Here is a 13,610-nt window from a genome sequence, read left to right as displayed (position 1 = left end):
CGCTCTCCGGTATTTGCCCCGCCAGCTATGGGGTGACGTTCATACCCATAGCTGGCTGACGGTACATTTGGCATAATCCTATTGGGGGCACGACAATATTCAAATGTCACTTTTTCAAACATTTAGAGAAAGTCAGGTAAATTCATGTAATAACTTTTACCACATTTAACATTTACATTTCGATTTTACGTTTAGATTAAACATTTATATTATTATTTAACAACTTTGTTACTGGCAAACATTATCCATGGGGAAAGTTATTGCTTGAATTAAATGAATATTGTCTTTTTGTTCATAAGATTATGCTAAATGTACCAAATCTGAGCAGGATTTTTGAACATGCGACATTTTACGAACGTTGCCCCCATAGCCGGCTGCTGTCACTCAAGCATGAAAGCGTTTGTCCCGCCGGGAACAAAAAAGAGGTCTGATTTAAGTCCAGGCATTGTCATTTAATTCGTCTGCAAAAAGGTATGACCCTACATTGATAAAGTTCAACTAAAATCACATTCAGCTCTTGTGATGATTATTACCAGTGGTAGAAGTATAACTACTTCCTTCTTCCTGTGTGTAGAGAGAAAAATGTCACCTCTCATCTGCTGCACCATCATTCTCTCCCATAAAACACTGTTGTTTGCAAGGGCATCTGAAATCGATAGTTACAACAGCAACTCCCACGACAGCAGCTTCCCCAAGCTGAATGAGGAACACACACACACAAACACACACACACACACACAAATAAGCACCTCAAGGTCTCCTTCATGTTTGAGTGACCACAGAAATTATGTGCTGATGACACCTAAACAGATTGTGTAATTACTTTTGCCCCGGTGGCCGCGGCCCGCAACAGTGATTTCCAAGTCCTCGGGCAGGTTGTTACTGAACCCGAATTTCAGTGTTTGAACACACCTGACATTTATAACGGGGTGCAAAGATGCAAGTTCAAGTTGAACTTCCAGGACAAGAAAGAACGTGGCGGGGTTGAAGATTGCAGAGATCGGATCTGGGAGGAAGTCCCGCATTCACATTGTGATACCTTTCTGTGCTTATTTGTTCAATTGAAAGCCGGCAGGCAAAAGGTCGTCCTAGTTATTTCTGGGGGTCTTCATGTTAAACGGCAAGCCGCAATAAAGTCCAAACCAGAGCGCTCTAAATTCATCTTGACATGCCTGAATAAACTCTGCTAATGTTTTGTTTCTTGGGGCGCGTGTTGCCTTCAGGCACCGTGGAACATAATACCACATGTTGTGTTCGCAAGTAAAGATGTCCACCACTGACGAGGTGAAATAACGACTCATGATGGTTTCTTTCTGTATTTCACTTTGAGGGAATAATGGCTCGGCTATTTTTTTTTGAGTACTCTTCAACTGTGGTTGCAGAGCAGATTAATGTTGACTTGACTCCTCGTATGAGTCCAGTCAGTAGCGGTGAAATGATCAACTGTCCAAGCAGTGACACCACAAGCGGTTTATTAATTCATCATTCCTCAATCTATATTTTATACGTTATTCATTCAATATTCAACCTGCACCATTTTTTTTAATCTAAGTTCAAACGGCAAAGAGAAGACGATGACACACTTATAAGGAATTTAGTTCCCAGTCATTTTAGAGTCAAACTCCCCAGTGGAGGCCATGATTAACCTCGCTCCAGAGGAGTAAACAAAATAAATCAATGCTTGTGGTCTCATCTGACAAAGCCAGCGGTGTCGGTAACAAAGTCACAGCTATGAAGACGAATGAGAAGCACAAGAGACGGTTGTTACCAAGCCGGGTACACGGTTCATCAGGTGTAAGTTGCCCTCCCCTCAAAGTGCATGCCGCCACCTACTGTACAGGATTTTATGTTCAAATCTTATTCAATACCAATCATTGAATAGTTCAATAAATCCTGTATTAAAAAAGAAAAGCATTATTATCGCTGAAGTCGAACCTTTTACTTGTAAACTACACTAATGCAATGAAAACATTGTTCATGCCCTGATAGGTGTGATCTTTCATATCATGATCACATAATGGAAGTACATCAAACTTTTACTGAAACCTTTTGCTTTTTGTCAAAGTTGGCAAAATTGTGCAGGAAACAAATAAAAAAATCTCTGATGTGAATCTCAAACTAAATTAGCAAGAGATTCCCCAAATACACAAACGTACTTAATCTACATTCCACACGTGTCAGTGAAATATATATATATATATATATATATATATATATATATATATATATATATATATATATTTTACGGTTTATAATAGTTTTTTGTATTGTTTTGTTCCATGTGCATTGGGAAGTTAAACCACGTGGTTGAAGGAAGAAAGTTTGTTGGTGCTCATCTTGAATCCGCCAACGCACAAGCGAGATATTGTGACATTATAAATGGTTTGTAAGCCAGCAATAGTCCAGTACTCACCAAACTCTTGTTTATTCATTAAAATGTCTGTAGGGGATGTTAAACATTTACAAACGGGAGCATACACGTACACCCTTAATAAAAAAAAAAATCACATCAGAAGACAGTTATTTTGTGGAAACTTTTTTTTTCTTTCTTCAAGGGGACCTTGAAAGTTGTTGGTCGAGGGATGAACATTTCCTATTCACTGTTCCCCTCCACTGTTGCTCATCATTTTCCACAACAATGTCCCAGTCGCAGCCCGACTCTGTCTCCGCTTTAAGTCCCTCGGCGGAGGATTAGGCAGGTGAGGATTTAGCACCACGCGACGACTTTACACGCCTCGAATCGTGTTCACAGAGCGCGCCGCCCGACACGCCGCTGCCACGCCTTGTGCCTGAGAAACACACGCTTCCTGTCACTGCGATTCCCTGCAGACGCCGCGCTGTGACGCCACCTCTCCGGTGACCACTCAGCATTCATATTTCATTTCACCGCCATGAACGCACAAGCGGAAATGTGAAGGAAACTGGAGTGTAGCCGACGCCGACACGAGGCCTCGGCAGCTGAGCCGAGAATTAAGTGAAACGCTTCAAAAGCTGCTTCTTTTCATTTAAAATGTCTTTCTTTTGACAGGTTTTCCCTGCTGAGCTGCTGCGCGATAGAGATGACAAGTATCTAGAAAGCTAAATACATATTTTCAATGGGATTTCAGCCTCGTGAAATCCAACGTAGGTAGTTTTCTTTTCGCTTTAAATCTACTCTTGCTTGCGCTTGGAAGAACTTGATGCAATATTTGGCCGAGGTGACAAGCTCACACACCTGTGGATGCTGGGAGGTGCAGCTGCTGGCGATTTGGGGTTTGACTGTTTCTAGCAGGCTGCGTTTACAGTACGTTGAGGTCTCTGAGGCTCATTTAGTCGTGGAAGACGTTTACATCACAGTTCCATGTTTATATTTTGACAATCCTGCCAAAAAGTCTATTTAATTGATGATAACCGTTTCAGTGATCACTGAGTGGAAGGTGTCAGTGTTTCCAACTCTCTTCACCTCCCTGAATGTGGCATGAAACCATCTCGAGCCCTTTTGGCCAACAGATGAAAACGTATCATCAAAAAGTCCAGTCCGATAACAAATCTGCTGTTCTGCCTGTTTTTGTCTATTTTATAGCCGTGTCAATATGGAATTGACATGTGCGTGCAGCCAAAGTCGAGCCGCCATATCCTGCATTTCTCCTGGAAGCAAAGGGGATATTGACCTCGTCTCCGTCTGTCCTCGATAGACAAAAGGGGGGAGGAGTTGTAGAGAAAGATGGACGGCCGGAGCTTCCCCGCAGGGACCAATCGATATCACAGTGAACTTCGCTGCATGGAGTTCTTACACAAAGTTGAGAGGATGGAGGCTGCACTGCTGTGTGGATGGATGAAACAACACGGCATAAAGTCATTTTTAAGAGGATTGTTCTGTCTGCGCTATTCTATAATTTACAAATGCCCCCCAGGAGCAAGATCAATAAATAAATACGTTTTACATACATCGTGATTGCTTCTCACCACTGATGGTTATTTCCACCTTTCCCCGTCTCTCGTGGGAGTAAGAAAACCTGGAATAACTGGGGTTTGTAAGATTTCCAATGAATCTTTCATGTGCAAAGATATGTTCTTTTCTCCAGTGTCCGCTCATCTGCACTCAAGTGCAATTACTCCATTTTCTTCCTTGGACCAAGCGCACACATATTTCTCCCATATCAAAATCCTCTTCTTCTTTTTTTTTCCTCCATCTAGAGCATCAGCACTTAAGCGGTAAAATATTCTCCCCGTCTTCCTCTATTAGGCGATCCTGAGTGTACACAGACCTGTTGAAGGGAAAGTTTATCGTTTTGGAGAAGACAAAACAAACCGTCTCCCCGAAATGAACGGCCCCATGAATATTTATGAGTGCCGATTACAGCTTCTTATTATTATTATTATTATTATCATCATTAAACCTCAATTCTAAATATCATCCTTGATGCGTCATTGCCTTTTGTTTTTTGTAACTATGACCGGGAAGGAGAGCGAGCAATACAACGTGGGCCACAAAGCCTTAACGAACTCAAACAGAAGAAGTCATTTGGGGGGAAAAAAGATGAATTATACTTCCTTTATCCCCTAAGTAAAAATCATACAGAACCTCTCTTGGGTGTTATGTGGGGTACGATGGAGCAATAGTATTTTAGCAGCTTTGCTGCTTTCCAAACTTTAGTTGTTGGAAATCTAACATTCAGAAAGCAGAGAGAATCGTTGTGGTCAAACCGTCTCCTTCCTTCACTCATTCAACTTCTCACACCCCTCAACCCACAACCGTTATCTGCTTGTAACATGTTTATGGGCCTTTCCTGACCTCCAGTGGGCAAAAGTGATCATCGACTCGCTCATGGAAAGTTTACCCTCAATTGACTGTTTTAAGGAGGATTTGCTGCTGAACGCACTGTTCTCAGGGGGGAGACCAAAAAGTCCCCGAGGCTTTAAAAACTGTAGAATATTTTCTCCTCAAGGAGCATTTGTCTTAAACTACTCCAGCACAACCATCGACTTCTCCCAAGCACATTTGTATGCAGCACTGCATGTTCTTAAATGTCCTATTTTGCTTAAATACGCCTATTTTAGTCCCTCCATCCCAAACCAGCCCTTTGTCTTGCTCTTAAACCGTGTCGCCATCAGAATAGTTTTTTCCAGATTTATGTTTAATGTGGATTTGCATTTTTACACTCCAAAAATTTGATTGTCACTTTTGTACATCGTCACTTGAAATGGCCATAACGATAAAGACAACCCTTTTATCATATGAGCGACTTCGGCCATCGTGTGGTCACTTTTACCGCTATTGTGATGCACTTTGCAGGATTTAAGGGTCACGGTTTGATCCAAGTCCTCGCTGCAGGTTGGGCCATATTTTATCACACGCCAGAGGGATTCGCACCGGCATTCGCAAGCCACACGACCTTCACACTTGAACCAATAGTTTGAGCTCCGGTTTTAATGGAAGTGTGACTACTGGCACGATGCGAGGCCCTGAAACCAGCAGCGAGACGCAGGCGACAAACGACCGCTGTGACCGTGACGGACATGACTTGCACAACTTGCACAACTCACCGCTGTCAATATTATTACTGTGAATAATCATTTACAGGCTCTTCCCTGCGGTGGGAGATTGTGGCTCTTGGAAATACCCTTCCAAGTTCTTTTCTCCTCCAACTCCATTTGTTAAAGAAAAAAACTAATCTTTGACGGCCCCTGAAGTTGCGTCATTCTTCTCAGATGGTTCTCAGGTCAAGGTCTTCAGAACTCCGACAAGTCAATTTTAGCTTGAGGCAGTTATAAGAGCGTAGCGGCTAGTTTTGATTTCAGTTTTTCTACTTATACAAATATACAAAAATGGCAACAGTGTTTCATCTATATGTGAATCTGGTGGCTAATGTGAAGAAATTGTGGTAAACAGCGCCATCTCCTGAAATGTCAAGTTTCATTTCTGTGCACTTCCTGTCTTTATTAAGATCAATGCTGTCTCTTTAGGGGTAATAATATAATAATAGATATATTGCAATCTTTTTAACATTTCCAAATGATTTTAACCAGACGATATTATTTGAGTTATTGAGTGCTCGGGTACGTGTACCGTCATGAACACATTTATGTGCTACTTAATGTCTCAGAGAACCTCCGACCTGCTGAGCTCATCCTGGTTGTTGTAAACTGTGAACTTTGGATGCGGTAACGTTGGAACTGTGCAGGTAGTCAGTTGGATCAATAAATAAATAAACTTGACCCACGCCGGTTACGTGGTACGTAGTATTTACTTTTCTCTCTTTAAAAAAAATAACATTTCTGTTTTACACTCATGGTGTAACTCGGCATTTCTGCATTCTTATGTGTTTGTCTTGAGTGTTGCTTCCTATTTGGACTCTATAAAATTGATGCATAACAATTAACCAACGTGTTTTTGTACGTGGAGTTTATAGGGAGTCTTAAGAGCAAACCTCAAAGAAGGAGGTTAGAGGTTAAGGACAAGAGTACAACAATGATTATGTTTGTCATTTTGATTAGGAATTACTGGAAGAAACATTTTTTTATTAATCAGATTTGTGACAGGTAACGTGATCTTCACCTATACCGCCTGAACTCAGTAGCTTCATTGGGTTGCTCTTATCTTTGAAAACACAATAACGCCCCCCCCCCCCCCCCTCCGACAGCGCCGCTGTGTTTGCGCTGCACTATGACGCAATGTTGCGCGATCTGCGCTGCGTGCCACGGGACATGTTTTTGCCTGTCAGCTCAACTCGGGCGCCGGGAACCAGTGCGGGTCGACTGCCGCTGGGACGCGCACGCACGCACGCGCGCGCCCCAATTGAACATAAACACCGTTGGTTCGCACCACTGGCACCAATTGATCTCGTGTCTTTTCTTTTTATGGGTGCTGATAAGCGATGCCGTCGGGTGACTCACGTCCACGGACCCTTGTCCTACATGTAATTATTCATGCCCCCCCACCATGTCCTCATGTGTTGGCCGCATCCTAATGGCCAGCGTGCCACCTGGCGAGCGTCTCCTCAGCGCGTCCCGTTATTTAAAGAGCACCCACATCCTGTGGAACCCGCAGTCCGTCAGTTAGAACAGTTAATCACCAGACTATGTTGGAAGAGTAGAACCCATATTCACAATACATCCAGACTCATTTGAGACCACCATGGAAAAAGGTACAGTAAGAGCGCGGTACATGTGGCTTATTCTAATAATATGGCGACTTGATTTGAAACGTGTTGTTCCAGTCTGATGCAACTTGACTGTGTTGGAGCCGCCACGTGTTGTTACTGATCTAATGTGTTCACTCAGCTGGTGGAAGTAATGTGGAATGTGTCAGTTGTTTTTGGTTGATTTTCACTTCAAATGATTCCTCCCGGGTAACGTTGTGCTTGAATGACAGTTAAGTGGAAGGTTATCCTGCTTTTTGTGTTAGCCAGCTGGTGGCGGACTGTCATTTTCCTTTCCCTCGTTATCATCTTTGCACTAGATAATTGGATGTTAGTTCTCTGGGCTGCTGGCAGGTCAGCAAAGCCCGATTTATGGGATCTCTGTGGGTAAAGCAACGGAAGTTTTATTGTGCTCCTGTTTTTTAAACAGGCCATAGTAAACATGTGTTTGTATTCTGTACCAATATATGATTTCAACTTGTCCTGCAGCATTGCATCATCTGAGTGACTTTTCCTGCTTTTGATAGATTACTTCAATTTAAATATTTATAGACATTTTCATTTTGGAATTTTATTTTTTTGGCGATATTTGCAGTTTACCCCACATAGCACCAGAATAATGGTAAATCTGTGTTAGGTCATTGTTTTTGGGATAAGATATTTTTCTATTTAAAATATGTGTTTTAAATCAAATGAATGGTATAGTAGTTTCTTGAAAGCCTATGTCTATGATACGATAAAAATATTAAAAGCTTTGTTTTTCTGAACTATCTGATGGGTGATTCACATGCAGGGTTTTTGACCTTTGCCACATATTCCACAGGCAGTAAGAACGTTACATCTATACAATTCCTCTAAAGGCAATGATCCTCCTCTTTAAAAAAACAAAAACAATCAAATATTCCATACTTTTGTAAAATTCCAATCTGGACTCTTTTGTGTTCCACAGTTCGTGACAACATGACAGAGTTCTGGAAGGAGCACTCCAAAGCTGCGACAGTGGAGGAGATGATGCTGGACACACGTGCCAAGGAGCTGACCGAGCACGAGCTGCCCGAGATCCTCTCCATGCTGCCCTGCCTGGCTGGATCCAGGGTGCTGGAGCTGGGAGCCGGCATCGGGTGAGCGCACAGCTCCATTAGTCTGCAGTGGTGGCTGTGTTGTGTATATTTTTAATTTAAGGTCCTGTGGCAGAGGGCACTTCTCAAGCTTAACTGATCTGATTATGTTATTCAATGTTGTCAAGTGTTAAAACAAATGAAGAGATGGATATATACTGTCACGCCTCTGCAGTCGCTACACCCGTCACCTGCTGGCCAAGGCCTCCCATGTGACGGCTGTGGATTTCATGGATAGCTTTGTGCAGAGGAACAGGCAGGACAACGGTCACCATAGCAACGCTACCTTTCTCCAAGCTGACGTGACAAAGCTGGATCTACCCCGAGACAGGTGCGTCTTGAGAAACCCGCTGTTGAGAAAAACACTTTTACGCCTTTAACTGCCACGAGAGCGAGGCGGTACGGTTATATTGCTCACTCCATCACTGTGGTCCAGACCGAAAGATGCCACAGCTGTTGCCTCCTGACTTTGGTCTAACTCTGTGGTTCTCAAACTTTTTCTGTCGGGCCCCACTTTGGAGGAAGAAAAATGTTCGGGCCCCACCGCCCCAACAAAAATGGAACAAAATGGTCCATGCTAAATTTTTCTTGAAAACAGGGCTGTAATGTTTTACAGTGCGGTTCGATCCGTGTTCTCTCCATAGTTTGCATGTCGTGCATAGTGTCCTTGAGCAAAACACTGAAGCCCCAGTGCTTCACAGCAGCACACTGCTCCTTAATGGATGGGTAAAATGCAGAGAATAATTTCCCCATGTGGGATTAAGAAATGATTATAAATACATTTTAAATTTTAATTAATTAGAAAAATTTAATTAAAAAAAATCTACATTTCGGCCAAGCCCCACGTGCCCCACCTGTAATACCTCCGCGCCCCACCAGAGGGTCGCACCCCACAGTTTGAGAATCACTGGTTTAACTGTAGCGTAGTGTTGGATTTATGAGACATTCCACAGCAGGAGTTGTAACCATTTTGGTGGTCCCGTAAGGGATTTTTGCTTTTTGTTTCATTTAATTAATGTATCCATTCGTTGTTACCTTCAGCATGGACTTTGTGTTCTCCAACTGGCTGCTGATGTACCTGAGCGACAAGGAGCTGAAGTCCTTCCTGGAGAAGGTGATGGGCTGGCTGCGGCCCGGTGGCTTTCTTTTCTTCAGAGAGTCCTGCAACCACCGGTCAGGTACTGTAACAATAAAGCATCCTCATTCTTTAGCAATAATAATGATTTTAACATTCATAAGTGAATTCAACCCAAAAGTGTATTTTTCTGAGAAGAAAGGATTTTCACTTTTTAACTTTTAAAGTTTTAACTTGTAAATTTCAACCAAGGTGACAACAAAAGGGACTTCAACCCCACCTGCTACCGCACTGAGGCCCAATACAGCCACCTGGTGTCATCACTACAAGTGGAGGAGTCTAAAGGAGGCCCACTGTTTGGTTTCGAAATTGTTTTGAAGAAGAAGGTTCAGGCGTATGTCGAGGTATGCATTTCAGTCTTCTAGTGACACTAGGTATGAAATAAAAGCACAACGCTGCAGGCGTGAGGCTGTGAAGTCATTGCCACCACTTCCTGACCCATGTCCGCCCTTTCTGCCCTCGTCCGTCTCCTGCACCAGATGAAAAACAATCCAAACCAGATCTGTTGGCTTCTGGAGAAGGTTCCCCGCAGCACGAGCACCCAGAACGGATTCAGCACTTTCCAGCAGTTCCTGGACAACCAGCAGTACACCAGCCGCGGCATACTGCGCTACGAGAAGATGTTCGGGTCCGGCTACGTCAGCACAGGCGGGCCCAGCACCACCAAGGTAGGAACACCAAATACATCGGTTGGAGGGAAACGATAGGTGCTTTTTTAGTTATTGTTCAAGTTCATTACTGCATAAAATAAACATACTCACTTCCACTAATGGCGCGTTTCCACCGAGCGGTACGGGTCGGTACCCTTATATTTGTGTCTCCACTGCCAAAAGTTGAGAATAGTACCAAAAATCCGAACCGTACCGTACCACTTTTTGGGTACCCTTCCGTCGGGGTACCTGGCACAGTTGTTTGGTACTAAAGGGTGGAGCTAGATTCACAGCAGAACGTTGATTGGTTGAAAGAGTGTTGTTTATTTGGGCGTGCCACAAGGGGAAAGACAACACACGCATGTGTTCCGCTGTGTTTTTCCTTGCAGCATGTAGCCTTTGCTCAAACAAAGATTGTCGTTTCCTTGTGACAAACAGCCACATATCGAGAAGCAAGAACAGGATCGGCTGTATGTCCTCCATTGTTGTTTGCGGTTAGCTTTCAGTTTTTGCGATCGAATGAGGTCAATCTACTTTCCGTCATATTCCACGCATATCAAGTGACGTTATCACTACTTTCTGGAATACACCACGCCTGTCAAGTAAGGGTACTGTTGGCGGTGGAAACGCTCGCCAAATCATGGTTAACAGACCCGACCCAGTACCGTACAGTACCGTATCGCTCGGTGGAAACGCGCCATAAGTCCACTAATTTGGTCCAGATGGAAATATCTAATTTATTTATAATTTATTGCTGTGATGTTAGCCAGAGTTATTCAAACCACCCTCGGGATGCAGGATCCATTACCTGACCAATTACCCGCTAAACTAATAACACAATGTTTCCCTGCCAACATGCTACACTGAGATGGTGAACATGGTGTAGGCAGGCGTGTGAGAATCAGCACTGTTGGGTGTAAGTGAGTTGAGGTTAGCGTTAAGCTGCAGCCTCACGGAGCCACTGTAGAAGTGCTACAATTGACCATAAAAAGCAACAGAACTTTTTGTGGTAGCCGCTTTATCGACAGAAACTCCTCTCTCTTCCTCAATCTTCTGTTCCTCTTTTGAAAGTTTTCGTTATCTTTTCGTGAGGTGAGCTGCATTTTGTTCCAATTTTAGTTTAAACGCATTTCCATGAAGAATGACTAAGAAGTGTGATGTGGGACTCATTGCGTCATTAACAAAACTTCTAAAAATATTTCAAATGTAGCATGAAAGCTTTGCTCACCGTCCTCATTCTAATCATCTATATTTGACACTGAACACACAAGACAAGTATGTGGCTTCATCTCCTGGGATAAAACTAAAAGAATGTGTCCTTTTTTTTCCGTGCTGGCAGGAGTTTGTGGACCGGCTGAACCTGAAGCCCGGACAGAAAGTTCTAGATGTTGGCTGTGGCATTGGTGGAGGAGATTTCTACATGGCGAAGGTGAGAGCGCGTGATCCGGCCTACTTAGGGTGACCGTTGTGGTGGTGGGCGAGTTTTTATAAAAGGCAAAGGGACCACCGTGATGGCAATGGTTCTATTACTTTTCAGACGTTTGGAGTGGCGGTGCTTGGAATAGACCTGTCAGAAAACATGGTGGACATCGCCATGGAGAGGGCCATCGCTGAGAAGATGCCATCAGTACGCCTAAAATCCTTCTGGTTTAAACACCCCTTCTAATGGCTTGGCTTAATCAAATAATGATAACAGTGATAGATAACTGTTGTTATCATTTTTTATTCTTTTTATTCTTCATTGGTAATGGCATCCACTCTCCTTCAGGTCCAGTTTGAGGTGGCCGATGCCACTAGGAGGTCGTTCCCTGAGGGATCCTTCGATGTGATCTACAGCAGAGACACAATCCTACACATAGACGACAAGCTGGCCCTCTTCAAACGCTTCCACGTGAGCATCTACGCATACTTCATGTCCTATATGTGTTTGCTTTAAGAAAACTAGTGCATTTTCACACGACTTGATCTGGTCCAAGTGAATTGCCTTTTTGCTTTTGTGTGCAGTCCTGGTTAAAGCCAGGTGGCAAGTTACTTATCAGTGATTACTGCGGAGGGGAGAAGCCTTGGACGGCAACGTTCGAGGCCTACGTCAAGCAGAGAGGCTATGTCCTCTACACGCCCTCGCAGTACGGCGAGGTAAGAAATACAGCAGGGCTGGATTATGTATGTTTGTCGAAAGACGAGGCTGCCCTGTGGGGATCATTAAACCTCTGGTCCTGTTTACTGTTACGTGATGAGACCGCTGGGAGACAAATTGTTGCAGATTACAGGGCAGATTGCAACACTTTACCGTTACATTCATAAAGCTAAGCACTGGTATTAACTTATCACAGATTGGCTAATATGTTAAATGATAACATTACATAACGCCATGCTACCATTACATAGTCTCTCCACCAGGAAGCAGTACAATGGGGTGCTCCTCTGCCATCCCTGTGCAGTGCAAAGATCAACATATGCATAGAATGTGAAAATATTTAAAACATGTCTCTGTCTAAATGCAAGAAGCAGGCGGTGCTAATCATCTTAACACATTGCATCGCTTTGTGTCACCAAGTTCATACAGGAAGCCGGTTTCTGCAATGTTCAGTCAGAAGACCGGACGGCCCAGTTCATCCAGGTGATCAATGCGGAGTTGCAGAGAGCAGAGCTCAGCAAGGAAGAATTTGTTCAGGTCAGCGTGCACAACCTGTCAATTAAGTGGTAGTGACTGAAGATGATTTGTCTCCATGACTGCTCATCATACCTGCCCCTGTGCCCTGCAGGAATTCTCCGAAGAGGACTACATTGCCATAGTAAACGGATGGCGGGAAAAACTCAAACGTTCCAGCGGTGGAGACCAACGATGGGGACTCTTTTATGCAACAAGGGACTGATTGGGAGTGATTGCACTAAGATTTGGGAAGACAATAAAAGACAACGGCGACTTCTGGTTTCCCTATTTTCTGTGTTTTTTCTTTTGCCTTTTGAAAACATGCCGTGTTTGTTATAATTGAGAATGTTCGAATTTAATGAGCTTAATAGAAACATGTTTGTGTATTCCGTTGGGAATCATCATCTCGCCATTGGTACTTGGGGCCACAGCGGCGTGACACAGCTTACTGATGTAGACAGATGTTGAGAGCCAAAAGCAATGTCGCCAGACTCAGAAATGTGATGTCAACTTTGCTGTATTTAATATTTTAATAAAATATATTCAGGATTTACGTATGTGTCAACTGTTGTGAGAGAGGGGGGGGGGGGGGGGGGGGCTCATAACAGCCAATTCCCAGTAGTCAGGACATTGGAGGGCGGAGAGGGGGGCGGGATAAAACCAAGAACACAGCAGTTAAACAAGCTTTTCTTGTTTCACTGATCGCTTGCTGTCCCCATTCACATCACTCCTCTGGCAGCGTTGTCGAGTTACACCAACCTCTCACGTAATTAAGCGTAACCAAACGTGAAACACCTGCCCAAAGTCCTCGCGTGTGCTGACACGTTCACACCAAGATGCGCCTTAAACTGTGTTTTTACTTTTTGTTACACGTTGCAGTCTTTTCACAAAATTGGTTGCAAACCGGTGCTTTAGATTTGTGTATTTTTTCCA

At 43.6% G+C, this 13,610-nt stretch overlaps 1 protein-coding gene across 2 annotated transcripts; it reads left to right on the top strand.

Moving 5' to 3' along the window:
• Nucleotides 1–6,124: 6,124 nt before the first annotated feature.
• pmt (phosphoethanolamine methyltransferase) lies at nt 6,125–13,230 on the top strand. Of its 2 annotated transcripts, none has more exons than XM_078102006.1 (12): nt 6,125–6,215; nt 8,071–8,242; nt 8,415–8,570; nt 9,281–9,417; nt 9,567–9,718; nt 9,854–10,042; nt 11,364–11,453; nt 11,562–11,651; nt 11,793–11,915; nt 12,029–12,160; nt 12,582–12,698; nt 12,790–13,230. In XM_078102006.1, exons 2-12 carry the CDS (start codon nt 8,082–8,084, stop codon nt 12,898–12,900), a joined length of 1,458 nt encoding a protein of 485 aa, XP_077958132.1. In that variant the 5' UTR covers nt 6,125–6,215; nt 8,071–8,081; the 3' UTR covers nt 12,901–13,230. The 2 variants fall into 2 exon arrangements, with proteins under 2 accessions (XP_077958132.1, XP_040031376.2); XM_040175442.2 differs by lacking the exon at nt 6,125–6,215 and adding an exon at nt 6,657–7,127.
• The last annotated feature ends 380 nt before the right edge of the window (nt 13,231–13,610 follow it).

This window comes from Gasterosteus aculeatus, chromosome 4 (assembly GCF_964276395.1).
Source record: "Gasterosteus aculeatus chromosome 4, fGasAcu3.hap1.1, whole genome shotgun sequence".
Taxonomy (NCBI): Eukaryota; Metazoa; Chordata; class Actinopteri; order Perciformes; family Gasterosteidae; genus Gasterosteus; species Gasterosteus aculeatus.
This window is presented reverse-complemented; position numbering and strand designations above follow the sequence as displayed.

Excerpts from the sequence above, each read along its gene's own strand:
- pmt (XM_040175442.2), top strand. Across the intron at positions 8,571-9,280 it reads CTGGATCTACCCCGAGACAG|CATGGACTTTGTGTTCTCCA; the intron begins GTGCGTCTTGAG and ends TGTTACCTTCAG. Across the intron at positions 10,043-11,363 it reads GCGGGCCCAGCACCACCAAG|GAGTTTGTGGACCGGCTGAA; the intron begins GTAGGAACACCA and ends CCGTGCTGGCAG.